General features: G+C 42.7%; 1 protein-coding gene across 4 annotated transcripts in view; it reads left to right on the forward strand.

The window, feature by feature from the left end:
• The window catches only part of ENTPD1 (ectonucleoside triphosphate diphosphohydrolase 1), a 99,408-nt gene that overhangs the window by 67,774 nt on the left and 4,901 nt on the right, over positions 1 to 26,733 (forward strand). For 3 of the 4 annotated variants that reach the window (XM_055560563.1, XM_055560565.1, XM_055560564.1), the window contains exons 3-9: positions 3,137 to 3,254; positions 6,337 to 6,487; positions 9,619 to 9,778; positions 10,717 to 10,956; positions 11,873 to 12,139; positions 23,630 to 23,746; positions 26,443 to 26,580. In XM_055560563.1, the coding sequence (XP_055416538.1) occupies positions 3,137 to 3,254; positions 6,337 to 6,487; positions 9,619 to 9,778; positions 10,717 to 10,956; positions 11,873 to 12,139; positions 23,630 to 23,746; positions 26,443 to 26,580 (1,191 nt within the window). The remainder of the gene's footprint in view (positions 1 to 3,136; positions 3,255 to 6,336; positions 6,488 to 9,618; positions 9,779 to 10,716; positions 10,957 to 11,872; positions 12,140 to 23,629; positions 23,747 to 26,442; positions 26,581 to 26,733) is intronic. The other variant, XM_055560566.1, reaches the window with a different exon arrangement.

Below are 26,733 nucleotides of genomic sequence, written 5' to 3' on the forward strand. Positions count from 1 at the left end.
GGTGCTTAAGCCCACAAAATGTTTTTCACATTTGGAAACCACTCCAATGCCCAACACTGGGATGGATAAACATACAGTGCATGCATATAATGAAGCACTCCACAGAAACTGCAAGCGACAAACTATGGATCCTCACAACCTGAACGCATCTTAGAGACTTGCAGAATGAAAGAAGTTAGACATCAGGGACGCATACTGTGTGAGCCCATTTACTGCAGTCCAAGAACAGGCAGAACTCCTCCATGGTGACAGAAGTCAAGACTGGCTTCCTGTGGGGGAAGCTGGCTGAGAGGGCCACTGAAAACAACCTGGGGGCTAGAAAATGTTGTGTACCTAAATCAAATCCCTTCTGTTTATACAGTGGAAGTGAGAAATAGATTTAAGGGACTACATCTGATAGACAGAGTGCCTGAAGAACTATGGACAGAGGTTTGTGACATTGTACAGGAGACAGGGATCAAGACCATCCTCAAGAAAAAGAAATGCAAAAAAACAAAAAAACAAAATGTTTTCATTCCAATCCCAAAGAAAGGCAATGCCAAAGAATGCTCCAACTACCGCACAACTGCACTCATCTCACACGCTAGTAAAGTAATGCTCAAAATTCTCCAAGCCAGGCTTCAGCCATACGTGAACTGTGAACTTCCAGATGTTCAAGCTGGTTTTAGAAAAGGCAGAGGAACCAGAGATCAAATTGCCAACATCCGGTGGATCATCGAAAAAGCAAGAGCGTTCCAGAAAAACATCTATTTCTGCTTTATTGACTATGCCAAAGCCTTTGACTGTGTGGATCACAAGAAACTGTGGAAAATTCTGAAAGAGATGGGAATACCAGACCACCTGACCTGCCTCTTGAGAAACCTGTATGCAGGTCAGGAAGCAACAGTTAGAACTGGACATGGAACAACAGACTGGTTCCAAATAGGAAAAGGAGTACATCAAGGCTGTATATTGTCACCCTACTTATTTAACTTATATGCAGAGTACATCATAAGAAACGCTGGGCTGGAAGAAGCACAAGCTGGAATCAAGATTGCCGGGAGAAATATCAATAACCTCAGATATGCAGATGACACCACTCTTATGGCAGAAAGTGAAGAACTAAAGAGCCTCTTGATGAAACTGAAAGAGGAGAGTGAAAAAGTTGGCTTAAAGCTCAACATTCAGAAAACTAAGATCATGGCATCTGGTCCCATCACTTCATAGATGGGGAAACAGTGGAAACAGTGAGAAACTTTATTTTTTTGGGTTCCGAAATCACTGCAGATGGTGATTGCAGCCATGAAATTAAAAGATGCTTGCTCCTTGGAAGGAAAGTTATGACAAACCTAGACAGCATATTCAAAAGCAGAGACATTACTTTGCCGACAAAGGTCTGTCTAGTCGAGGTTATGGTTTTTCCAGTAGTCATGTATGGATGTAAGAGTTGGACTATAAAGAAAGTTGAGTGCTGAAGAATTAATGCTTTTGAACTGTGGTGTTGGAGAAGACTCTTGAGAGTCCCTTGGACTGCAAGGAGCTCCAACCAGTCCATCCTAAAGGAAATCAGTCCTAAATATTCATTGGAAGGACTGATGCCGAAGCTGAAATGCCAATACTTTGGCCACCTGATGCGAAGAACTGACTCATTTGAAAAGACCCTGATGCTGGGAAAGATTGAAGGCAGGAGGAGAAGGGGACGACAGAGGATGAGATGGTTGGATGGCATCACTGACTCAATGGACATGAGTTTGGGTGGGCTCTGGGAGTTGGTGATGGACGGGGAGGCCTGGCGTGCTGCAGCTCATGGGGTCACAAGGAGTCGGACACGACTGAATGACTGAACTGACCTTCATCTTGGTGGTGGTTTATACGGATGTGCGTTATGTGCAAAAATTCATCAGGACACTTTGCTGTAGTCATGCCTCTTTAGAAGTCCTTTCAATGGGGCACCAATTGGAAAACTATTGTCCCAGATCTTGCCCCTCTGTTCCTCTGTATTAGAAACACAAGGCCTTAGTTAGGTCTAACTCTGATCCAAATCCAGGCTCTGTCACCTAATCACTCTGAATCTTGAGGAAATTACTTAACCTCTTTGTACTTTCTTTTGTGATCTGTATATTGGGGATGAGAACAGTATGTACCTTATAGCACTGAAGGTTAAGTCAGATAATTCTCATAGAATACTCCTCACAACACTTGCTGGTGCGTCTCCCATCCTCATAAAATATGAAGTGGCGACTTTCTGTTCTGGCCACTGCATTCTTTCTCGTATTGTCTTCTTACCCTTCCTCCTCCACCCTCTTCCTTTGCTTTATTCTTCTTTCCATGCCTTCTATGCTTAAGAGCCAAAATCATGAAATCAAAGTACAAATCTTTTTAAATTTATTGAATACAATTTATAGTTATATTTGTAATCAAAAAACAGTTACACTTAATATTTTCGATATCTCTCTTCCAGACCTCATACATACCAGACCAATCACATGACAAATCTGGGAGTCAGACACTGGCAGCAGTAGCCTTTGAAACTCTTCAGAAGATTCTCACATGTTTCCAGGCTTGGGAACTGCTGGATTAATTACTTTCTATTCCCTTTCTATTTTCTCAGCTACTTCAGTATATTGATCACCTGCTATGCTATGCTAAGTCACTTCAGTCATGTCCGACTCTGTGCGACCCCATAGATGGCAGCCCACCAGGCTCCCCGTCCCTGGGATTCTCCAGGCAAGAACACTGGAGTGGGCTGCCATTTCCTTCTCCAATGCGTGAAAGTGAATTCGCTCAGTCATGTCCGACTCTTAGCGACCCCATGGATTGCAGCCTAACAGGCTTCTCCGTCCATGGGATTTTCCAAGCAAGAGTACTGGAGTGGGGTGCCATTGCAGGCCCCTCCTTGGGTAAAGCCTGGATGTTGCTAACGTGCAGCCAGCACTGAGAGCCATAGTTCTAGAGGGACTGGTGTGTTGGTAGATCTTGTGATCAGCACAACTCCAGGCACTCACTCCCCCAACACCCAACCCACCCTCACCATGAGTTGAAATACTTTCTCGTCATGTTTCTGAAAGCCCCTGTCTTTTGTATCCTTTCTGTTGCAAGCTGAATGTGGAGAAGAATGATGTCATGCTGACAAGTTCTTGGTTTGTTTTGCCCTCAGTTTGGGATTGTGCTGGATGCGGGCTCCTCTCATACGAGTTTGTACATCTATAGATGGCCGGCAGAGAAGGAGAATGACACGGGTGTGGTGACTCAGATAGAAGAATGCAAGCTAAAAGGTAAGACGAAGAAAAAGGGATCGGGAGAGAGTGGGCACAAGAGAACAAGAGGCATGTGACAAGTGAAACACACGAGGAAAAGGGGGTCAAGGTGAGAACGCAGTGGGGCTGCTATTGCTATTTTATAAATAATTTATTGTCATTATAAAATAGTATTGGAATCAGTCCTTAATGATAAAGCCCTTGAAAAATAAACTTTAGAATAATTGGGTACTAGCTCCCGTCAACAGGACACTTCTGTGTGCTATGCACCAAGTACAGAAAACGTGTTATTTCATCCTCACAATCTCCCTGTAAGGAATGTATTCCCTTTTTTTATTTCCAATGAGGGCACTGAGGTTTCAAGAAGTTATGCCACTTGTTTAAGGTTACTTGAGCTAGTAAGTGGTGGAACTGGAACTCAAACTGAGATCTTCAATTTAACTAAACCCTTATCGGTCATCTCATTAGCAAATATCTCCTCCTATTCAGTAGGCTGTCTTTTCGTTTTGTTGGTGGTTTCCTTTGCTGGGCAAAGACATGCACAACTTTAAACCCACATGTTAGACAGTGGTTCTCAAATTTGAGCCTGCATCAGAACCACAGATGCCTGCTCTCACCCCAGAGTTTCTGGGTCAGTAGGTCTGAGACAAGGTCTGAGAATTTGCATTTCTAACAAGGTCCCAGGTGATGCTGATGCTGCTTGTCCAGAGAACTGCTGCTCTCAATCTTTGTCCTCTAATTCGAGGCTTGGAAGAAATTTCTAAAAGCCTTTAGCTTCTGTATAGGCAGGCAAATCATAGACCCTTAGGGCTGCAAAAAAGACCCTGTGGATCACTGAAATCTTGCTTTACAGAAAAGGAAACAAAAAATCTGAAAGTCCAGTGACTTGCAAGTAGGAACAGATCTAGGAAAAGAATCTCGCCTCCTAGTTACAACTCCAGGTTTCCTGCTACTCTGAGTAACTGCACTGCATGCTGAGTTTTTTCCTAGTCAGTTTTCTTTTCGGGTCACAAAACAAGACAGAGTTGTTGACAACAGCTCCCTCTGCTCCCTCCCACCCAACACTCCAGCACGCACTGAATGTTACCACATGGCACTGCCATCTTCGGACTTCTCTTTTGGCCTTTGGAGCCAGGGACCTACTGTTTAGTTTTAGTCAGACAGGTTACCTACACCCCAGATAATTCACTTTTCATAGTTTGTCAGGAAAGCTGTAAGTGGGAGGTGTTTCTAAGACAGCGAGTCATGGTATCCAGTGCCTGATGTCCTCAGTTTGGTCCCATAAATTCTGAGATAGTATTTCAAACATTTCTTAAAACCCGAATCCCTCATTTTGTTGACTTCTATTTATTCATTGCCTTCCATTTCTGAAAGTAGTGTTGCTGTGTTAACCTAGCAGCTATCTATGGAGATTTATCCCATGCATATTTGGTCTAATAAATGGAGTAATTTTCCCTTCTCAAAAGAGAGAGAGGGAGAGAGTTCTCTAATCAAATATTTAAACAGAAAGGTTGAGTTGAGAGCCACTAGTTACTGAAGGCCAGACTTTTTGGAATCAAAACAGTTAGCTGATAACTTGGAGCTGATTTTTCTTATCACAGTGAAGTAGACAGGCTGTTTAAAATTTGGCAAATGATACTGGTGAATGATATGGATAAGATAGAGGCCTCCCAGGTGGCTAGGTGGTAAAGAATCCCTCTGCCAGTGCAGGAGATTGAACCCAGGTTCAATCCCTGGGTCGGGACGATCCCCTGTAGAAGGAAATGGCAACCCACTCCAGTATTCTTGCCTGGAGAGTCCCATGGACAGATGAGCCTGGCGGGCTACAGTCCACGGGGTCACAAAAGAGTCAGATACCACTTAGCAACCAAACAATAGCAGCAGCATGGATAAGGTCTGGATACTTACTATTAAAGCAAATCCTCATTAAAAAGCATTGAAAATGTACATTTTTAGCTTAAAATGAGCCAAAATTGTTGTGCTAACTTCAAAAAATTTAAGGAATCTTGGCTCTAATCCTCTCCATAGCAACAGTTTAAAAGGCTCTAAAACTGGATAAACAGTTTTGCAAGGCAGTCAGGATATCAGAATGGGAAAATTGCTGAGGAATAATGAATACTATTCCTGTTTTTTCTAACAAAGAAAGAAATATTGCTTCAGAAATTTTAGGGGACTGGCCACAATTACGAAGCCATTCCTATCTTTTCAGTAGAAGCCCATGTGCCTGGTGCATATTTTAATTTTTCTTCTTTTTTAAAAAAATTTTAAATATAAATTAATTTATTTTAATTGGAGGCTAATTACTTTACAATATTGTATTGGTTTTGCCATACATCAACATGAATCTGCCACGGGTGTACACGTGTTCCCCATCCTGAACCCTGCTCCTACCTCCCTCCCCATACCATCTCTCTGGGTGCCTGGCTAGCTCAGTCGGTAGAGCATGAGACTCTTAATTTTTATTCTAAATGTTACCTTTCACCTTTCTGGTCTTCTAGGAATTAGTGTTTTTAACTACAGCTTTGTGGAAGAAATGTCACAAAGCAGCTATATATAGAGTAGTTATCTATAAGATCCCCATTACAATCCGAGAGCCTGTTTTTAGGAAGGTTATGTCATGGAATGTGAAAATTGCACCACCTAGTGGCGAAATTATTGAACAGCAAACAAAACAGCTCGAGGTGTGACAATAAATCCTATCAAGGGTAGATTCAGTGAGTTACCCTTTAAGTACCAAAACCTAATGTTGTTGTTTAGTTGCTAAGTCACATCTGACTTGCAACCGCATGGACTGTATCCTGCCAGGCTCCTCTGTCCATGGGATTTCCCAGGCAAGAATGGGAATGAGTTGCCTTTTCTTTCTCCAGGGGATCGTTCCAGCTCAGGGACCAAACCTGGGTCTCCTGCTTGGTCTCCTGCTTGGCAGGTGAATGCTTTACCACTGAGACACCTGGGAAGCCCACCAAAACCTAACAAATATCAAAAAAAGAAGTGATCTGCTTGCATTTTCTCAGAAAACATCACTATTTTCTCTAATAATGTGACGATATGTCCTTTACTTTTAACAATGGTTTTCATCTGCTTCTACATCTTTCTCTAGGTCCCGGAATCTCAGGCTTTGCTAAAAAAGTAAATGAAATCAATGTTTATCTGATGGCATGCATGGAAAGAGCCCGGAAAGTGATTCCGTCAATCCAGCACACGGAAACACCTGTTTACCTGGGAGCCACGGCCGGCATGCGGTTGCTCAGGTATAGCAGCCTGTAGGGACTGAGAGCGGCTGGGAGTTGGGTTTGGTTGCACTAGAGCCTCTGAACTATGAGCAAATGCCACACTTCTTAACACAATTCTAGACATGCTAAACGTCCACCCCTTCCACCCCTAAGAAAGAAAATGTCAGTGAACAGATAATATTCCCAAAGTCTTTGTATGTATAATAATGGGAGTTTACATATGTAAAAAAAAAAAAGCCCTCGTGCTGATCTCCCCATAGGGAATTCAGGGGAGTGATGGCACAAAGAAAGATTGAGCCTGTATACTCTGGTATTTGGGGTAACAGATTTAGCCATTCCATATCCGGGAGTAGGAGACCCAGAGGAGATCACAGACGTCCCAAGACATGAACTGTCACACCACATCATTACTGGTCACCACTTAGTACCTATAGGCTTAACTTTTCATTTGTTTGTTCACTCATTCATTCAGTGTGTAGTGACCGCCTCCTCTGTCCCAGGACATAGGAATAGACTATTCATCTCCCAAGATCCGAGTTTTGATACAGGGTGACCAATTCTTTGCTAGAGGAGTGCTCAGAGCTGCTACAGGAACATACCTGTCCCTGCCAAGGATGGGAGGAGATAAAGAAGACTCACCAGAGGAGGAGTACATGAACCAAATCATTGAGGGCTTGTTGGAGGGTGGGAGAAGGGCATCACAGGCCAAGTAGATGTTATGTATTCCATAATCTGTGTTTGCTACTGCTACTGCTAAGTCACTTCAGTCGTGTCCGACCCTGTGCGACCCCATAGACGGCAGCCCACCAGGCTCCCCCATCCCTGGGATTCTCCAGGCAAAAACACTGGAGTGGGTTGCCATTTCCTTCTCCAATGCATGAAAGTGAAAAGTGAAAGTGAAGTCGCTCAGTCGGGTCCGACTCTTAGCGACCCCATGGACTGCAGCCTACCAGTCTCCTCCGTCCATGGGATTTTCCAGGCAAGAGTACTGGAGTGGGGTGCCATTGCCTTCTCTGATAACCTATGTTTATTGGACACCTATTACATGTCAGGCACAAGTCCCTCCTTTACCTGGATCTTGTGTTCTAATCACTGTACCCAAGAGGGATATGTGAGAGACCTGGGCCTGTTCAGAGGACTAGAGATAGTTCTGCACAAATGGAACACAGGGTGCACAGGGTAAATATCAATAGTGACAATAATGGTGGTAGAAGCTTGTATTTGTTGGGCCCTTTCTATGTTCTCAGCACCATGTTTTAATCTCCATAACGCTACAAAGTAAGAGGTACCATTAGCTATTATTAACCACATTAAGAAAGCTGTGGTGTACAGATGTTAAGGAACTCACCAAAGGTCACACATCTGGCAAGTGGTAGAGCCCAGGTTCTGAGTGGGATTCCGAGAGGGCAAGGTTCAAATCACAGAGTGCCTCGTGGGCCATGCCAAGGAGTTTGGAGTAATCTGGGAAATAAAGGGAAGCCACGAAAGGATGCTACACAACGGGTGACACAGCTTGTTGTTCGGTTACCCGGTCGTGTCTGACTCTTTGCGACGCTGTGGACTGTAGCAGGCCAGGCCTCCCTGACCTTCACCATCTCCCGGAGCTTGCCCAAGTTCATTGTCATTGCATTGGTGATGCCGTCCAGTCATCTCATCCTCTGACACCCTCTTCTCCTTCTGCCCTCAATCTTTCCTAGTATCAGGGACTTTTCCAATGAGTAGTCTGTTAGCATCAGATGACCAAAATACTGGAGCTTCAGCTTCAGCATCACTCCTTCCAGTGAATAGTCAGAGTTTATCTCCCTTAAGTTTAACTGGCTTGATCTCCTTGCTGTCCAAGGGACTTTCAGGACTCTTCTCCAGCACCACAGTTCAAAGGCATCAATTCTTTGGTTTTCTGTTTTCTTTGTGGGCCAACTCTCACAATCGTATGTGACCACTGGGAAAACCATGGCCTTGACTATACGGACCTTTGTCGGCAGAGTAATGTCTCTGCTTTTCAACACACACCTAGGTTTGTCATAGCTTTCCTACCAAGAAGCAAACGTCTTCTGATTTCATGGCTGCAGTCACCATCCACAGTGATTTTGAAGCCCAAGAAAAGGAAATCTGTCACTACATCCACCTTTCCCCCTTCTATTTGCCATGCAGTGTGCCATGCACATCGGTAGAGAGGTGGTTTGGAAGGGAGGAAAACTAGAGATAAGGAGGCCAGTTGGTAGGGTATGGAAGGCATTCAACTGAGAGATAATGGAGTCTAATGCCAGTTGGAAGGCAGCATTTTCTGACCCAGAGACTCTCAGTATTGTATTACCTAGATTTTGGAAGGGCTTCCTAGGTGGTGCAGTGGTAAAAGAATCCACCTGCTAATGCAGGAGACACAAGAGACATGGGTTTGATCCCACGTTGGGACAATCCCTTGGAGAAGGAAATGGCAACTCACTCCAGTATCCTAACCTGAAAAATCCCATGGACAGAGGAGTCTGGTGGACTACAGTCCATGGGGCCGCAAAGAGTCGGACACGGCTGAGAATGCAATCCTTGGTGAAAGCAGCTATAATCCATCTTCATTATGACAACCCTGGAAGATTTCTTTTTTAGCTCTCAAGATTTCAAAACCAAAAACCAAGGCACAATATGAGAAAGTTTTTTTTTTAACCAGTCTGGCACCAACTGAGTTTGGGTATCTGTCTCAGGACGTTTACCATCTGGAATGTACTAGAGCCCTAATTAAAAACCTCAAGGAGAGTCCTGAGGCTGTGTAAGCAGCTCAAAGCCTCCAATAGCTAATGTAGCACACCTCAGCTCTAGGTTTGGTGATCAAGCAATATCCAGCTACCACCATCACAGTAATGAAAATTACTCTGATAATTTCCTGGAGCCAGGCAACAACAATGAAAATGGTCTTTTAAGAGGACCAACCTATGTAGGGATTGAAAGAATTTGGATTTGGAGAGAGGGGGCCAAAAGAGGAGTTATGCCTTACCCCAAGGGAGGGTTCCTCAGACAGCCATGTGTGGGGATCTCATCCATCTGTTTAGTCCATGAGTTTGTGGTTCAGCTTCCTAGTAGAACAGGCTGGAAGCTCTGGCTGCAGTAGGTAGTTGTAGTTATTCAAACAAACCCAGTAACCTCAGCTCTTTGTGCAGGATGGAAAATAAACAGATGGCAGACAAGATCCTGGCTGCGGTTGCAAGCAGCATCAGCAAGTACCCCTTTGACTTCCAAGGTGCCAGAATCATCAGTGGCCAGGAAGAAGGTGCCTATGGCTGGATTACTGTCAACTATTTGCTGGGCAAATTCACTCAGGTGATTATCTCACAGCACCCAGGGAGGTGGCTCCATGGGGGTCAATGCCATTGATATATCTTGGAAATACCTGGATCACTAAGCAGAATGAATGATGGATAAATGAGCAAATTAACTTCCTCTCATATTTGCAAGGGTCACCAGAGGTATAATTCTCTTACAACTACTCTTACTATTGGAGAATAAGGGAGCCATATCGTCACCTTACAGAGACAAAGAAAAAATAAAAAAAATAGAAATGTACAAAAATCGGTCTTACCGGGTGGCACTAGTGGTAAAGAACCTGCTTGCCACTGCAGGAGACATAAGAGACATGGGTTCAATCCCAGGGTCTGAAAGATCCCATGGACGAGGGCATGGCAACCCACTCCAGTCTTCTTCTGGAGAATCCCATGGACAGAGGAGCCTGGTGGGCTACAGTCCATAGGGTTGCAAAGAGTTGGACAGGACTGAAGCGACTTTGTATGCACACACGCACACATAGAAAAATTAAAAATCTATCATTGAAAATAAAGATATCTGTTATTTTCCCGGTGCTATGTGTCTTGTGCTATATGCAAAGCATTTTTCATATACCATTTGATTTAATCTTCAGAATACTTATAGGAGATGTTCTCTCATTGAAAAGCCGCAAATGGAGGCCTAGAGAAGGTAATTATTCTGCCTAAGGTCACATGGCTAATGAGCAAATGAGTGGGGATTTGAATTTTAGTCTTTCTGGCCTCCGGTTATAAACTGGCCCTGTATTGCTACAATCTGAGCTGAGTCTCTGAAGCCCCTCTTTTCTTGCTGTTGATCTGATGTAGACTCAGGAACCTCTGGTAAGCTTGGTGTCACCCTAATGCTCCTGTGCCTTAGGAAGTCCTTGACTCCAAGAAATCATATGAAAAGGGAGATGTACAGAGGCTTCTACAGCTGGTGACTGTACTCTCTTTCAGAAATTGAGTTGGTTTAACCTGAAGCCAAGCAAAGACAATACTCAGGAAACCTATGGAGCTTTAGACCTTGGGGGAGCCTCTACACAAATCACTTTTGTGCCCCAAAATGAAACGACCGAGTCTCCAAACAACAACCTGTACTTCCGCCTCTATGGCAAGAACTACAGTGTATACACACACAGCTTCCTGTGCTATGGGAAGGACCAAGCACTTTTGCAGAAACTGGCCCTGGGACTTCAGGCAAGTATAACTGAATCCGGACCCCCCTCCCAACAACTGGGGGCCTCCAGCCCCCACATCTTGTTGTTTTCTATTTCTACTGCATAATTGGTCTGAAGTTGGTTGCTGTACTTTCCAAACTTTTTCAGGGAGGATATCTAAGAACATCTGGTCAATCCCTGTGAACTGTCCCATCTAGACATCACCTCCTATGCTTGTTTACTGCACTGTCTCCAAGAACACGATTCAAATCCTTTCTTTGGAAATAATTTCTCATCCCTATAGAGCTGACAATGAAAAGCCTAGAGTATTGTGTGTGTGTGTGTGTGTGTGCATGCTTTCCTCCCAAGCTTTCTGCACTATCAGTAAGATGACTGCCATGGGTGGAGGGGCTGCTGCCCTAAGGCTCCACTAAGCCTCTCATCCACAGCAGCCCCCTTTCTTCTCTTGAACAGACTGGGCTGTGGGCTGAGAATCATTTTGATACTCCTGTGTCAATATGATTTATGGCACTTCTAGTTCTTGGGATTTTTGCTTCTGGCTTAGAGGTGGGGGTGGGAAGGGGGCGGGAAGATAAGCAGACCCCCAGAGAACTACCTCAGGCTCAGAATTTTGAGACCCTTGAGAGTGTTCCTTGTGGATCTGCTTCTGACCTAAGCACTCGGGGCCAATCCAAACAAGTGGAATCTCTGGGCCCAGCTTCAACCACATTAGCTTCTTATGAGTAGCAAAAATTCATTTACATCTGATACCATTTCTGGTGCCTGTTAAACAAATACGACTATTCCCAAGGGTCAAAAAGACAGAGCAGGGGCCTACTGATGCCAGTGCTGAGTGCCTGGATGTTGCTCAGTTGCTATACATTAATGAAGTCAGACTGGTGCTTTTGTCCAGAGCATTTGCAGGTGATGCCTTCAAGTGATTTTTTCCCCTTCAGGGTACACATGGAATCATCCATGAGCCATGCTTTCACTCCAGATACATGAGGAAAATGAAGATGAGTGTCTTCAACGAAGGTTTCTGTACCGAGAGACATGAGTTGAATTCTTCATTTTATCCACTCGTTGACATTGAAATCCGTGGCGCTGGAAACTTCCAACAATGTCGGCAAAGCATCATTCAACTCTTTAACACCAGTTACTGCCCTTACTCCAGTTGCTCCTTCAATGGGGTTTTCTTGCCACCACTCCATGGGCAGTTTGGGGTAAGTTTGTGAAATAATGATATACTCGTTAGAATGATTTTGGTTGCAAATTATAGAATATGTGCCTCCAAAGGGTTTAAATAACAGGATTCTTTATCTTGTCACATAGTAATAAGCCTTGAGATAGATAATTCTGGGCTAGTTCTTTAGCTTAACAATATCAGCTTTTCAATTATTTTCTTGGCTTTATTGTGGTGCTAAAATGGCAGCTACTGCTCTGAGCAAAGCCAACGCAGGAAAGAAAGAAATTTATCTTGCATATATCTCTCTCCAACTCTGCAGAAGTGTCCACAGACATCTTTTAAGATACCATTAGCCAGAATTTGGTAAACCAACCTGTGATAAAGGGGAATGGGTTACCATGGTTGGTTTAGACAATCACTGTTCATCCCCTGGAACCGGGGAGTCTTCTTGAGCAAATTGCTTTCCTCTACCAGGTGAAATCATGAATCTGTAAGCCAGATTGTAAGGACTCTGTTAAGGCTGTTGGGTAGGCACCCATTAGAATCTGCCACAGGTGGTGTCTCAGATGTCAGAAGAAGAAGCAGCAGTCAGAGGTCTTAGGTAAGGATTTTCCTCTATAAAGACACTTAGGAAGTAGAAACTGAGTAAGTCCCAAGGAAACAAGAAGATAGTGTCATTTTCATTACATCTTGAAGAGTTGGGGGACCATTTCTGACCAATCCTGACTCCAAATTCCATCTTTTCTTCATTGTTCCAGAATAAGAAAAAAATTTAAGCAGAGGCTGAAAGAAGTGTCCCTAGATCTACTCATTATTTCAAATGTCATATGTTGGTCCTGAAGACCAAGAATTATAGTACTCACAGTTTATAAGTATATTGTTCCATTGCAACCCCATGGACTGCAGCACTCTAGGCTTCCCTGTCCATCACAAACTCCTGGAGCTTGCTCAAACTCATGTCCAACGAGTCGGTGATGCCATCCAACCGTCTCATCCTCTGTCATTCTCTTCTCCTCTTGCCTTCAATCTTTCCCAGCATCAGGGTCTTTTCAAATGAGTCAGTTCTTCCCATGAGGTGGCCAAAGTATTGGAGCTTCAGCTTCAGCATCAGTCCTTCCAATGAATATTTAGGACTGATTTCCTTTAGGATTTTTTTTTTTTATCTGCAAACACCTTTATCTTTTTTCCCATTGGACAAAGTTCACCCCCTGGGGGTTATCTTGATTGCTCTTCAGGGTTACATCATCTGAACCCTTCAAGAATCACTGTGGAAGCCAGATCTTTCAACTTGAAGTTGCTGCACCTAACCTGGATGGTGTGGGAAGCCAGGGATTTTGGGATTCAGTTGACCTGCCTCCTGCCATGGAATTGTACAGGGTCACCTGGAGCCTGTTGCCCTGGCAGAGGCAGGCAGCTAAGTGTTTGGGAGATCACAAAGCTGAGGAATACTGAGGTGTTACAGAAGCCATGTCTGGCACTGATGGGAGAAATGGGTAGGATGGAAGGTGTACCGGGAGAAAGCCCAAGCATCTTCATTCAATAAATGTCTTCCAAGAAACTTGTATCAGTTCAGTTCAGTTGCTTATTCATGTCTGACTCTTTGAAACTCCATGGACTGCAGCACACCAGGCCTCCCTGTCCGTCACCAACTCCCAGAGTTTACTCAAACTCATGTCCATTGAGTCAGTGATGCCATCCAACCACCTCATCCTCTGTCATCCTCTTCTCCTTTCACCTTCAATCTTTCCCAGCATCAGGGTCTTTTCAAATGAGTCAGTTCTTCCCATCAGATGGCCAAAGTATTGGAGTTTCAGCTTCAGCATCAGTCCTTCCAATGAATATTCAGGACTGATCTCCTTTAGGATGGACTGGTTGGATGTTCTTGCAATCCAAGGGACTCTCAAGAGTCTTCTCCAACACCACAGTTCAAAAGCATCAATTCTTCAGTGCTCAGCTTTCTTTATAGTCCAACTCTCACATCCATACATACAAGAAACCTCCTTTCGAAGAGTTGGGTTGCTTTTCTGGGTGCCTGATGTCCTCTGCCGGCATTCAGAAGTTGTTTTGTGGAATTTACTCGACGTTTAAATGCTCTTTTGATGAATTTGTGGGGGAGAAAGTGTTCTCCCCGTCCTACTCCTCCACCATCTTGGCTCCTCCCCCAGGACTGATTTCCTTTAGGATTGACTGGTTTTATCTCCTTGCTGTGCAAGGGACTCTCAAGAGTCTTCTCCATCACCACAGTTCAAAAGCATCAATTTTTCGGTGCTCTGCTTTCTTTATAGTCCAACTCTCACACCCATACATGACTACTGGAAAAACCATAGCTTTGACTAGATGGACCTTTGTTGGCAAAGCAATGTCTCTGCTTTTTAATATTCTGTCTAGGTTGGTCAAAACTTTTCTTCCAAGCTACCATCAACTGAGTTCTAATTATTGACTAATATACATGTTATCTCAATCACTTAAGATTATGTTCAAAGAAACAATGGGCTTTTGTCTGCCTTCACACTCTCCCTTTTTCAGAAAGTAGGTCAGCATGTGAGGAAGGGGGTTCAACTCCTCTCTCAGACCCCAACAGAAGAGGTTCCTCCAAGGTCTCTTGGCCCAATTCAATGTCGCAGAAAGAACTTCCTGGAGAAAGCACAGGCTCTGTAGTAACCATACCTGGCTTAAAATCTGGCGTTACCATTTGCGAATGATCTGGAGGTCTTCATTCCCTTGGTCTCTGGAAAACAACAATGGGTAAAATCATGGATCCTGCTCACCATGGCCTAGACCACAGTTTACCTGCCTCTCCAGTTTTCTGAGGGAAATCCATGACTGCACAATGACTGGCAAGGTAATATTTGGTCATTAGTTGGCTCCAAATCCAAATTCAGAACAAACTACACTCTCACCTGGATGCTCCATAGCTGAAATAGGACTGGCTGCCTGTTTTGGGTTTTTTTGAGCCAAGTTCCTTGCCTTGGATCTAGCTGCTGGAAGAGACAGGAGGGTGCCACAAAAGGGAAGAAGGTTGCCAGAGATGCTGGGGACAGCCAAGGGTCCTTTCCATTCCACTCACTCCTGGGAACTACATCTGAAGGAAAAAGGGTATATTATTTTGTATTTGCTTTTTAACTTTTTTGAAACCTTTCCCTCCTGAATAACATGGCCCAATTCTTGCTTTCAAGCTTGACAAACCCTACTGACTTAGCACAGTTGGGGTGGAAAGATGGGGGTGAGGGTGGAATTTCTTGCCTTTGAATGTAATTCCCCCAATCAAGGTAGGACAGGGCTGGAAAAGCATGCAGGAGCCTTGAGCTTCTCCTGGTAGCTTTTCTGTTTGGTCCCTTAGTTCCTCAGAGAAAGACTTGTACACTGAAAACCACAAAGCTCGATGAAAGAAATTAAGGAAGACACAATGGAAAGACAGCTTCTGTTCATGAAAGACTTAACATTGTTAAAGTACTCATACTGCTAAAAGTGATCCACACATTTAGTGCAATCCCCATTAAAATTGCAGTGGTGTTTTTTACTGAAACAGAAAAAAATATATATAAAATTCATTTGCAGTACAAAAGACCATACAAAGCCAGAACAATCCTGAGAAAGTGATAAAGTAAAACAAACCTGGAGGTATCAAGTTGTGGATTTTTAAATATATTACATTTAATTTAATTAAAGGTGCTGTAATAAAAACAGCATGGTGCTAGCATAAAGACAGACATATAGACCAATAGAACAGAATAGAGTCCTTAAAAAAAACCCCACATATATATGATTAACTGATCTTTGACAAGGGTGGCAGAGTACACAATGGGGAAAGAATAATCCCTTCAGTAAATGGTTTCAGGGAAACTGTGTATCAGTTTAGTTCAGTTCAGTCACTCAGTCGTGTCCGACTCTTTGCAACTCCATGAACTGCACAGCACGCCAGGCCTCCCTATCCATCACCAACTCTCGGAGTTTACCCAAACTCATATCTATCAAGTCGGTGATGCCATCCAGCCATCTCGTCCTCTGTCGTCCCCTTCTCCTCCTGACCCCAATCCCTCCCAGCATCAGGGTCTTTTCCAATGAGTCAACTCTTCGCACGAGGTGGCTAAAGTATTGGAGTTTCAGCTTCAGCATCAGTCCTTCCAATGAACACCCAGGACTGATCTCCTTTAGGGTGGACTGGTTGGATTTCCTTGCAGTCCAAGGGACTCTCAAGAGTTTTCTCCAACACCACGGTTCAAAAGCATCAATTCTTCCACACTCAGCTTTCTTCACAGTCCAACTCTCACATTCATACATGACCACAGGAAAAACCATAGCCTTGACTAGACGGACCTTTGTTGGCAAAGTAATGTCTCTGCTTTTAAATATGCTGTCTAGGTTGGTCATAACTTTCCTTCTAGGGAGTAAGCGTCTTTTATTTATTTTTTTTTCCTTTTTCTTTTTTTTTTAATTTAATTTAATTTTATTTTTTAACTTTACAATATTGTATTGGTTTTGCCATACATCAAAATGAATCCGCCTCAGGTGTACATGTGTTCCCCATCCTGAACCCTCCTCCCTCCTCCCTCCTCAATACCACCCCCCTGGGTCGTCCCAGTGCACCAGCCCCAAGCATCCAGTATCGTACATTGAACCTGGACTGGCGACTCGTTTCATATATGATATTATACATGTTTCAGGAGAAGGCAATGGCACCCCACTCCAGTACTCCTGCCTGGAAAATCCCATGGATGGAGGAGTCTGGTAGGCTGCAGTCCAAGGGGTTGCGAAGAGTCAGACTTGACTGAGTGACTTCACTTTCACTTTTCACTTTCACGCATTGGAGAAGGAAATGGCAACCCACTCCAGTCTTCTTGCCTTGATTTCAAGATTTTGGATCAATTTCACTATCATTATTTGGAATTCTTTATCAGGTAGATTCCCTATCTCTGCCTTTTGTTTGGTTTGGTGGGCATTTATCCTGTTCCTTTACCTGCTGGGTATTCCTCTGTCTCTTCATCTTGTTTATATTGCTGAGTTTGGGGTGTCCTTTCTGTATTCTGGCAGTTTGTAGTAAGTGTCTTTTAATTTCATGGCTGCAACCATCATCTGCAGTGATTTTGGAACCTAAAAAAATAAAGTCTGACACTGTTTCCACTGTTTCCCCATCTATTTCCCATGAAGTGATGGGACCAGATGCCTTGATGTTAGTTTTCTGAATGTTGAGCTTTAAGCCAACGTTTTCACTCTCCTCTTTCACTTTCATCAAGAGGCTTTTGAGTTCCTCTTCACTTTCTGCCATAAAGGTGGTGTCACCTGCATATCTGAGGTTATTGATATTTCTCCCAGCAATCTTGATTCCAGCTTGTGCTTCTTCCAGCCCAGCATTTCTCATGATGTACTCTGCATATAACTTAAATAAGCAAGGTGACAATATACAGCCCTGATGTACTCCTTTTCCTATTCAGAACCAGTCTGTTGTTTCATGTCCCGTTCTAACTGTTGCTTCCTGACCTGCATACAGGTTTCTCAAGAGGCAGGTCAGGTGGTCTGGTATTCCCATCTCTTTCAGAATTTTCCACAGTTTCTTATGATCCACATAGTCAAAGGCTTTGGCATAGTCAATAACGCAGAAATAGATGTTTTTCCGGAACTGTCTTGCTTTTTCCATGATCCAGCGGATGTTGGCAATTTGATCTCTGGTTCCTCTGCCTTTTCTGAAACCAGCTTGAACATCTGGAAGTTCACAGTTCACGTATGGCTGAAGCCTGGCTTGGAGAATTTTGAGCATTACTTTACTAGTGTGTGAGATGAGTGCAATTGTGTGGTAGTTTGAGCATTCTTTGGCATTGCCTTTCTTTGGGATTGGAATGAAAACTGACCTTTTCTAGTCCTGTGGCCACTGCTGAGTTTTCCAAATTTGCTGGCATATTGAGTGCAACACTTTCACAGCATCATCTTTTAGGATTTGAAATAGCTCAACTGGAATTCCATCACCTCCACTAGCTTTGTTCATAGTGATGCTTCCTAAGGCCCACTTGACTTCACATTCCAGGATGTCTGGCTCTAGGTGAGTGATCACACCATCGTGATTATCTAGGTGGTGAAGATCTTTTTTGTACAGTTCTTCTGTGTATTCTTGCCACCTCTTCTTAATATCTTCTGCTTCTGTTAGGTCCATGCCATTTCTGTCCTTTATTCAGCCCATCTTTGCCTGAAATGTTCCCTTGGTATCTCTAATTTTCTTGAAGAGATCTCTAGTCTTTCCCATTCTATTGTTTTCCTCTATTTCTTTGCATTGATTGCTGAGAAAGGATTTCTTATCTCTCCTTGCTATTCTTTGGAACTCTACATTCAGATGCTTATATCTTTCATTTTCTCCTTTGCTTTTTGCTTCTCTTCTTTTCACAGCTATTTGTAAGGCCTCCTCAGACAGCCATTTTGCTTTTTTGCATTTCTTTTTCTTGGGGATGGTTTTGATCACCGCTTCCTGTACAATGTCACAAACCTCTGTCCATAGTTCATCAGGCACTCTGTCTATCAGATCTAGTCCCTTAAATCTATTTCTCATTTCCACTGTATAGTCATAAGGGATTTGATTTAAGTCATACCTGAATGGTCTAGTGGTTTTCCCTACTGTCTTCAATATAAGTCTGATATAACTGTGTATATCCACATGCAAAAGAATGAAATTGGACCTATATATTACAGCATCCACAAAAATCAACTTAAAATGGACTGAAGACTTTAACACAAGACCTGAAACTGTAAAATTTCAAGAAGAAAATATAGTGAAAAGCTTCATGACATTGGTCTTAGCAATGAGTTCTAGATATGACACCAAAAGCCCAGGCACCAAAAGCAAAAATAGATAACTGAAACTACATCAAACCAGAAAGTTTTTGCACAGCAGAGGAAACAATCAGCAGAGTAAAAAAGCAACCTACAAAATGGTAGAAAATATTTGCAAACTGTATATCAGATGAGAGGTAGATTTCCAAATTATATAAGGAATTCCAACAACCCAACAGTAAGAAGAATACTAACTCAATTAAAAATGGACTAGAGAGTTCAGTAGACATTTCTCCAAGGACAACATACAAATGGCTAGTTGGTATATGCAAGGGTGCAGAACATCACTAACAATCTGGGTAATGCAAATCAAAATCACAATGAGGTATCACCTCATACCTGATAGAATGGATATTATCAAAGAAAAAGCAAAAGACAAGTGTAGTGAGGATGTGAAAAAAATGGACACCTTTGTATATTGTGGGTGTGGCCACTATGTAAAGGAGTATGGCGGTTCCTCAAAAAATCAAAAATATATCTATCATATGATCAAGCAATCTTTCTTTTGGGTGTTTATCTGCCCAGGTGTGGAAACAACCTCAATGTCTGTTGATGAATGTTGAAAGAGGAATGGATTTTTTAAATGTGATATACACATACAACAGAATATTATTGAGCATTAAAAAGAAGGAAATCCTGTGACATGAGACAGAAATGAACCTTGAAGACATCGTTGTTGTTTCTGTCTGACTCTTTGTGACCCCATAGACTGTAGCACACCAGGCCTCTCTGACCCTCACCATCTCCTGGAGCTTGCCCAAATTCATTTTCATTGCATTGGTGATGCTATCCACCCATCTCATTCTCTAACACCCTCTTCTCCTTCTGCCCTCAATCTTTTCAAGCATCAGGGACTTTTCCAATGAGTCGTCTGTTCACATCCAATGACCAAAATACTGGAGCTTCAGCATCAGTTCTTCCAGTAAATATTCAGGGTTATTGACTGGTTTATCTCCTTGCTGTCCAAGGGACTTTCAGGAGTCTTTTCCAGCACCACAGTTCAAAGGTATCAATTCTTTGGCGTTCTGCCTTCTTTATGGTCCAGCTCTCACAACCATACATGACCACTGGGAAGACCATATAGCCTTGACTATACGGACCTTTGTCAGCAGAGTAATGTCTTTGCTTTTCAACATACTGTCTAGGTTTGTTATAGCTTTCCTTCCAAGAAGCTATCATCTTCTGATTTCATGGCATTTGAAGACATTCAGTTCAGTTCAGTTCAGTTCAGTCGCTCAGTCGTGTCTGACTCTTTGCGACCCCATGAATCGCAGCACGCCAGGCCTCCCTGTCCATCACCATCTCCTGGAGTTCACTCAAACTCATGTCCATCGAGTCGGTGATGCCATCCAGCCATCTCATCTTCTGTTGTCCCCTTTTCCTCCTGCCCCCAGTCCCTCCCAGCATCAGAGTCTTTTTCAATGAGTCAACTCTTCACATGAGGTGGCCAAAGACATTAGCTATGTGAAATTAGCCAGTCACAAAAGGACACATAATGCATGATTCCACTTACATGAGATATCTAAAATAATCAAACTTACAGACTTAATCAGAGAGTAGAATGGTGGTTGCCAGGAGCCTGATGGAGGGGAGAGATGGGGAGTTACTAATCAATAGGCATAAAGTTTCAGCTATGCAAGATGATTAACTTCTAGAAATCTACTGTACAGCTTTGTCCTTCACTGTATACATTAACATTTGTTGAGAGGGTAGATCTCAGGTTAAATTTATTTATAACAAAAATATAAAGTTTACAGTAAAAACCTAAGTCTTTCCCTCCTTCCTGCCCGACAGTCAGTTCACTGGAGGAAAACACTCTTAATAGTTTTAATTAATAGGGGAGAACCTTTTCAGGCATCCAGTATGCATATTATGCTTCCCCAGTGGCTCAGCAGTAAAGAATCCACCTGCAATGCAGGAGACTTGGGTTCAATCCCTGGGTCAGGAAGATCCTTGAAGTAAGAAATGGCAATCAACTCCAGTATTCTGGCCTGGAAAATTCCAAGGACAGAGGAGCCTGGTGGGCTATAGTCCATGGGGTTGCAGAAAGTGGGACACGACTGAGCATACACGCTCCTCAGAAAAGAGATTTGTCAAGTGTCTCTTACATTCTAGCCAGTGCTCTAGGAATTAGAGAGAGGGTAGTTTCCTGCCATTTACACATTTATAGAGCTCTTCCATGTGCCAAGTGCCATGTTGGTGCAGCAGATTCATCTGAGAGCCAAGGCAGATGTGGTCCTGACATTATGGAGTTGGTGTTCTAGAGGTCAGGCAGACAAGAGACCAGAGATACAGACAAAGCAAGGCAAACTCTGGCAACTGCTGGGGAGAAAAAAAGTACTGTAAGAGGGATTAATAGAGCATCCTAGTCTAGGTGGGTGATTAAAAGATCTCTCTGAAGAGGAGCCATGGAAGTTAACTCGAATAGAGGGAAGAGCAATTATATAACTAAGGGGGAAGAAAAGTTTGGCATGCTTGAAGGCCTGGGTGGCTGGGATGTGGTGGGTGGGTCAGCAGTGGTATGAGATGGTATTGGCCTAGAGGGTGGGGTTAGAATATGAGTGGCTTTGAGACTTCTGGTAGAATTTGGTCTCTGAAGGCTTTAAGCAGAAGAGTGATATGATCAAATTTGTTTTTAAAAGATTCCTATGACTGCCAGTTCAGGATGGGTTGGGATAGAACTAGAAAGGTAACATGGGAGACCAACAAGAGGGCATTGCAGTGTCCACACAGAAGCTGATGATGGCTTGGGTTAAGATGATAGAAACAAGACTATACCATGATCTTGTTCTGTAACTGGCATACAATATTTAAAGTGTTGAATTCCCGAGTTCAAAGTATGTAGAGGCTGCCTTTTCCTACGGAGCTCATCTTCCACTGAGGGATGAGCGCACCAGTTCACAAGCTATATGTACAGAGGTATTGACAGCAACATTGCTTATAGGAAAAAATACTGGAATCAAAGGAATGCTCACCAGTAGGGAGTTGTTGAATGAACTGTGATACATTAATATTATGGACTCTCATGTAGCCATTAGAGTGTTCCCATTAGCCATTAGAGTGATTTTATTTATATATAAATATTCTTTTTCAAATTCTTTTCCACTATAGGTTACTATAAGATATTGAATATAGTTCCCTGTGTTCTGCAGCAGGTCCTTGTAGCTTATCTGTTTTATATATAGTAGTGTGTATATATGAATAACAAATTCCTGATTTATCCCTCCCCATCTCCCCACTTTCCCTTTTTGGTAACCATAAGTTTGTCTTCTATGTCTTTTGAGTCTATTTCTATTTTGTAAGTAAGTTCTTTTGTATGATTTTTTTTTTAGATTTCATATATAAGTGATATCATTTGATATTTTTCTTTCTCATTCTGACTTACTTCATGTAGTATGATAATCTCTAGGTCCATCCATGTTGCTGCACATGGAATTATTTCATTCTTTTTATGGCTGAGTATGTTTCCATTGTGTATATATACCACATCTTCTTTATCCATTCATCTGTTGATGGACATTTAGAGTGTTTCCATGTCTTGGCTATTGTAAACAGCGCTGTTTTGAACTCTGGAGTGCATGTATCTTTTCAAATTAGAATTTTCTCTGAATATATGCTCAAGAGCGGAACTGCTGGATCTTACGGTAACACCATTTTTAGTTTTTTTAAGGAACCTCTTGACTGTTCTCCATAGTGACTACACCAATCTACATTCCCACCAACAGTATAGGAGAGTTCCCTTTTCTTCATACCCTCTCCAGCATGTATTATTTTTAGTGATGGCCATTTTGACTGGTGTGAGGTGATACCTCATTGCAATTTTGATTTGCATTTCACTAATAATTAGCAATACTGAGCATCTTTTCATGTACCTGTTGTCCATCTGTATGTTTTCTTTGGAGAAATGTCTATTTAGGTCTTCTGGCCATTTTTTGATTTTTTTTTATATTAAGCCTTACATTTGTATATTTTGGAAGTTAATCCCTTGTTGGTCACATCATTTGCAAATATTTTTCCCAGTCTGCAGGTTATCTTTTTGTTTTGTTTATAATTTCCTTTGTTGTACAAATGCTTTTAATTTTTAAGGTCCCATTTGGTTATTTGGGGTTTTATTTACATTACTCTAGAATGTTTTCCTTTTAACTCACTTTTAAACTTTTTATATAGTTTTCACATATGATGATGATGATTTTTTTAAACTTTTAAGTTGTGCCTAGCTTGTGATAGACCTGCAAAAAGTATCTGTTAAATAAACATTGGCTATTTAAAGAAAGTACTTGTACATTATAAAAATAGGCCCAAAATTGCATAAAAAAAAGAAAAAACACCTTATAATTTTGCTAGAGATCACTCCCATTACCTCTATGTAGAATTTTCCAGGCTTTATTTATTAAAAATTCATACAGAATAGCTTTTTAAAGATGGGATTTTTCTTACCTGTTCCTCTCTCTTTTATCTTCTCTTTTCCCTATCTTTCTTTCTCCCTGATTGTAGAGAAAATTAGCTACCAAACAGCTCAGAAATGCCTGTCAGTGGGCAGAGTGACACCTTCCAAGAAGGAAGCAGTTCCTGGGTCTGGAATATCACCTGATCGATGATTCATTCCTCAGAGATTTCTAGGCACTTTCCCTAGGGCTTTGGCCTTCTGGAGAGTGAATCAATGCCTCTCTGTGTTGGACACTGCACCAAACTCAGCACTTTTCTCTTGTAGGCATTTTCAGCTTTTTACTATGTGATGGAGTTTTTAAACCTTACATCAGAGGAACCAGTATCTGTGGAAAAGTTGACTGAGAAGTTGGAAGAGTTCTGCGCTCAGCGTTGGGAAGAGGTAAGCAACCGGAAACAGCAGCTGTTATCATTGTTACCATTTCCCTGTGCGTCTGCTCTTCAGGTTGTACTGATGTGACCAAGATCCAACACACACGTTAGAGAGGCCCAGATGGTCCTCAGTTAGGAATAAACTCACCGGCATTCCATGATAACTGGCCATACAATGGGTTAAACAAAAAAGGTCTTAATGATTTTCACCTAATTTGAAGTGTGGCAATAGGCAGTTGCTGGCATGGGTCCAACAGCTTGACTGTCTTCAATCCTTCTTCGATCATTCTTCGGCTGTTTTCCTCATGGAAATAAGGTGTAGCTTCAGCAATCACATCCAGATACATCAGTTCCTTTTTACAGGAAAGCAAAAGCTAGCCCAAAGCTCCTTAGTAGTCTTTTCTCTTACATCTCATTGGCCATGGCTGGCTGAGAAAGCAGGATGCAGGATTTTACGACTGGCTTTGAGCCCTAGATCCACGACGAGCTACTTCCTGGAGCTGAGCACATTGTCTTCTACTACTTCCCTTAACCCCCGAGGAAGACAGGCAGTTCACAGAATCTGCCACAGATACCACTGTGGTCAGACCATTTTTCCATCAAACAGGTTCAATATATATCCTGCTTATGATAGAAGCACAAGTTTTTTTCTGGTCTGAGGCACTGAGTCATTCAAGATCCAGTGCCACCTGATGAAAATTTCCAGGGACGCAAGAGAAAGATATGGAGTTTCAGTTCAGTTCAGTCGCTCAGTCGTGTCCAACTTTATGTGACCCCATGAATCGCAGCACACCAGGCTTCCTTGTCCATTACCAACTCCCAGAGTTCACACAAACTCATGTCCATCGAGTTGGAGATGCCATCCAGCCATCTCATCCTCTGTCGTCCCCTTCTCCTCCTGCCCCCAATCCCTCTCAGCATCAAGGTCTTTTCCAATGAGTCAACTCTTCACATGAGGTGCCCAAAGTATTGGAGTTTCAGCTTTAGCATCAGACCTTCCAATGAACACCCAGGACTGATCTCCTTTAGGATGGACTGGTTGGATCTCCTTGCAGTCCAAGGGACTCTCAAGAGTCTTCTCCAACACCACAATTCAAAAGCATTAATTCTTCGGTGGTCAGCTTTCTTCACAGTCCAACTACGAGACCACTGGAAAAACCATAGCCTCGACTAGACGGACATTAATTTGTTGGCTAAGTAATGTCTCTACTATTCAATATGCTATCTAGGTTGGTCATAACTTTCCTTCTAAGGAGTAAGTGTCTAATTTCATGGCTGCAATCACCATCTGCAGTGATTTTGGAGCCCTCCAAAATAAAGTCTGACACTGTTTCTACTGTTTCCCCATCTATTTCCCGTGAAGTGATAGGACCAGATGTCATGATCTTAGTTTTCTGAATGTTGAGCTTTAAGCCAACTTTTTCACTCTCCTCTTTCACCTTCATCAAGAGGCTTTTTAGTTCCTCTTCACTTTCTGCCATAAGGGTGGTGTCATCTGCATATACTCTGCTCTAAAAAAAAAAAAAGATCATCTAGGAGTGGCCAAAAACAGCAGCTGTTTTAAGTCTACACTGTTGCAAAATGCACTGTGCTTTCATTCTGAAGATACGTGATTAATTGAAAATGAATGCTATTCTCTTGGGCACTGACAACCGAGGAAGGAAGATTGTACAAGAGCCTGGACTTTTGAAGGTTGTGCAAGAGCTTGGACATTTGGAATTTTCTCTTAAGTATTTTGTCTGAGTTGGACATGAAGGAGGTATTCAGGGCTTTCAGAAAGAGCAGATCAGATATGCCTCAGCCCTTTACAAGAGGGGAGGCTTTTTGCAGCTGCTGGTGATCTGTGGAGAAAGACAAGCATCTTGGATTCTTGAGCAAAATGCTTCCTGAACTGGGTTCCAGGGCAGTGTTTGTCAAACGTAACTGTGCCAACTCACTGGAAAAGACCCCGATGCTAGGAAGGATTGAGGGCAGGAGGAGAAGGGGAGAAAGAGGTTGAGATTGTTGGATGGCATCACTGACTCCATGGAAATAAGTCTGAGCAATCTATGGGAGATAGTGGAGAACAGAGGAGCCTGGCGTGCTACAGTCCACGGGGTTGCAGAGTCAGACATGACTTAGTGCCTGAACAACAACAAGGGCAGGAGGCTGAGACGGTATGGATAGAGTCAGGACTCCAACCCTAGTTCTTTTGATTCTACATGTTGAAATGTCTTAACAAAGATCAAATTTTCCCCACACTTAAAGATCTGTAAAATGAAAATACAGACACTATATTTATTGAATAAATGTGCGTATAAGTGGACAAGCTCATTAAACAAAAATTAATGATTTCTTTCATGTAACAGTTTTTCAGTTTTGAATATATGTGGAAAATGTTTCACAAGGGATGAAAAAATATAGTAAAATTCAGTGTTGTTGAACCTATTAGACCGCAGAAACTAGATTTTTTTTTTTTTGCTGCTGGAGTACTTATTAATGTGTCATAGCCTGTGGAGGAAAAGATTCCTTAACAGACCTTAAAGTATGAACCCCTGCACCCATGGAAGGCATGCAGCACCATTCCCAAAGCCCTCTGCAGAGGCCAACCCTCAGGCCCATGTGAGCTGGGGCTTTCTACTCCCTTGATCAGCTCAGTAGGGAACCTGACGGCTATGGAGACGGGCCTGTTGTACAAGTATGATATTTTCTTCACTTTGCTTCCAGGTGCAGAAGAATTTTGGTGAAGTGAAGGAGAAATACCTGAGTGAATACTGCTTTTCTGGCACCTACATCCTGGTTCTCCTCCTGAACGGCTACCATTTTACAGCTGAGTCCTGGAAAAATATTCACTTCATGAACAAGGTTTGTTGGGTTAAGGGCGAAGTTGGGTGGTAGTGACTGAGACAGCTTTGAGTTTGAAAGAGGTAGGCGTCAACCCGACTTAAATTTTGGCCTGATGTCCTGTTCTGCCACCTCACCTCTAACCCAAGCTGGCATTTTGTGCCTGGCTCTCCT

Source organism: Bubalus kerabau, chromosome 22 (genome assembly GCF_029407905.1).
Source record: "Bubalus kerabau isolate K-KA32 ecotype Philippines breed swamp buffalo chromosome 22, PCC_UOA_SB_1v2, whole genome shotgun sequence".
Lineage (NCBI taxonomy): Eukaryota > Metazoa > Chordata > Mammalia > Artiodactyla > Bovidae > Bubalus > Bubalus kerabau.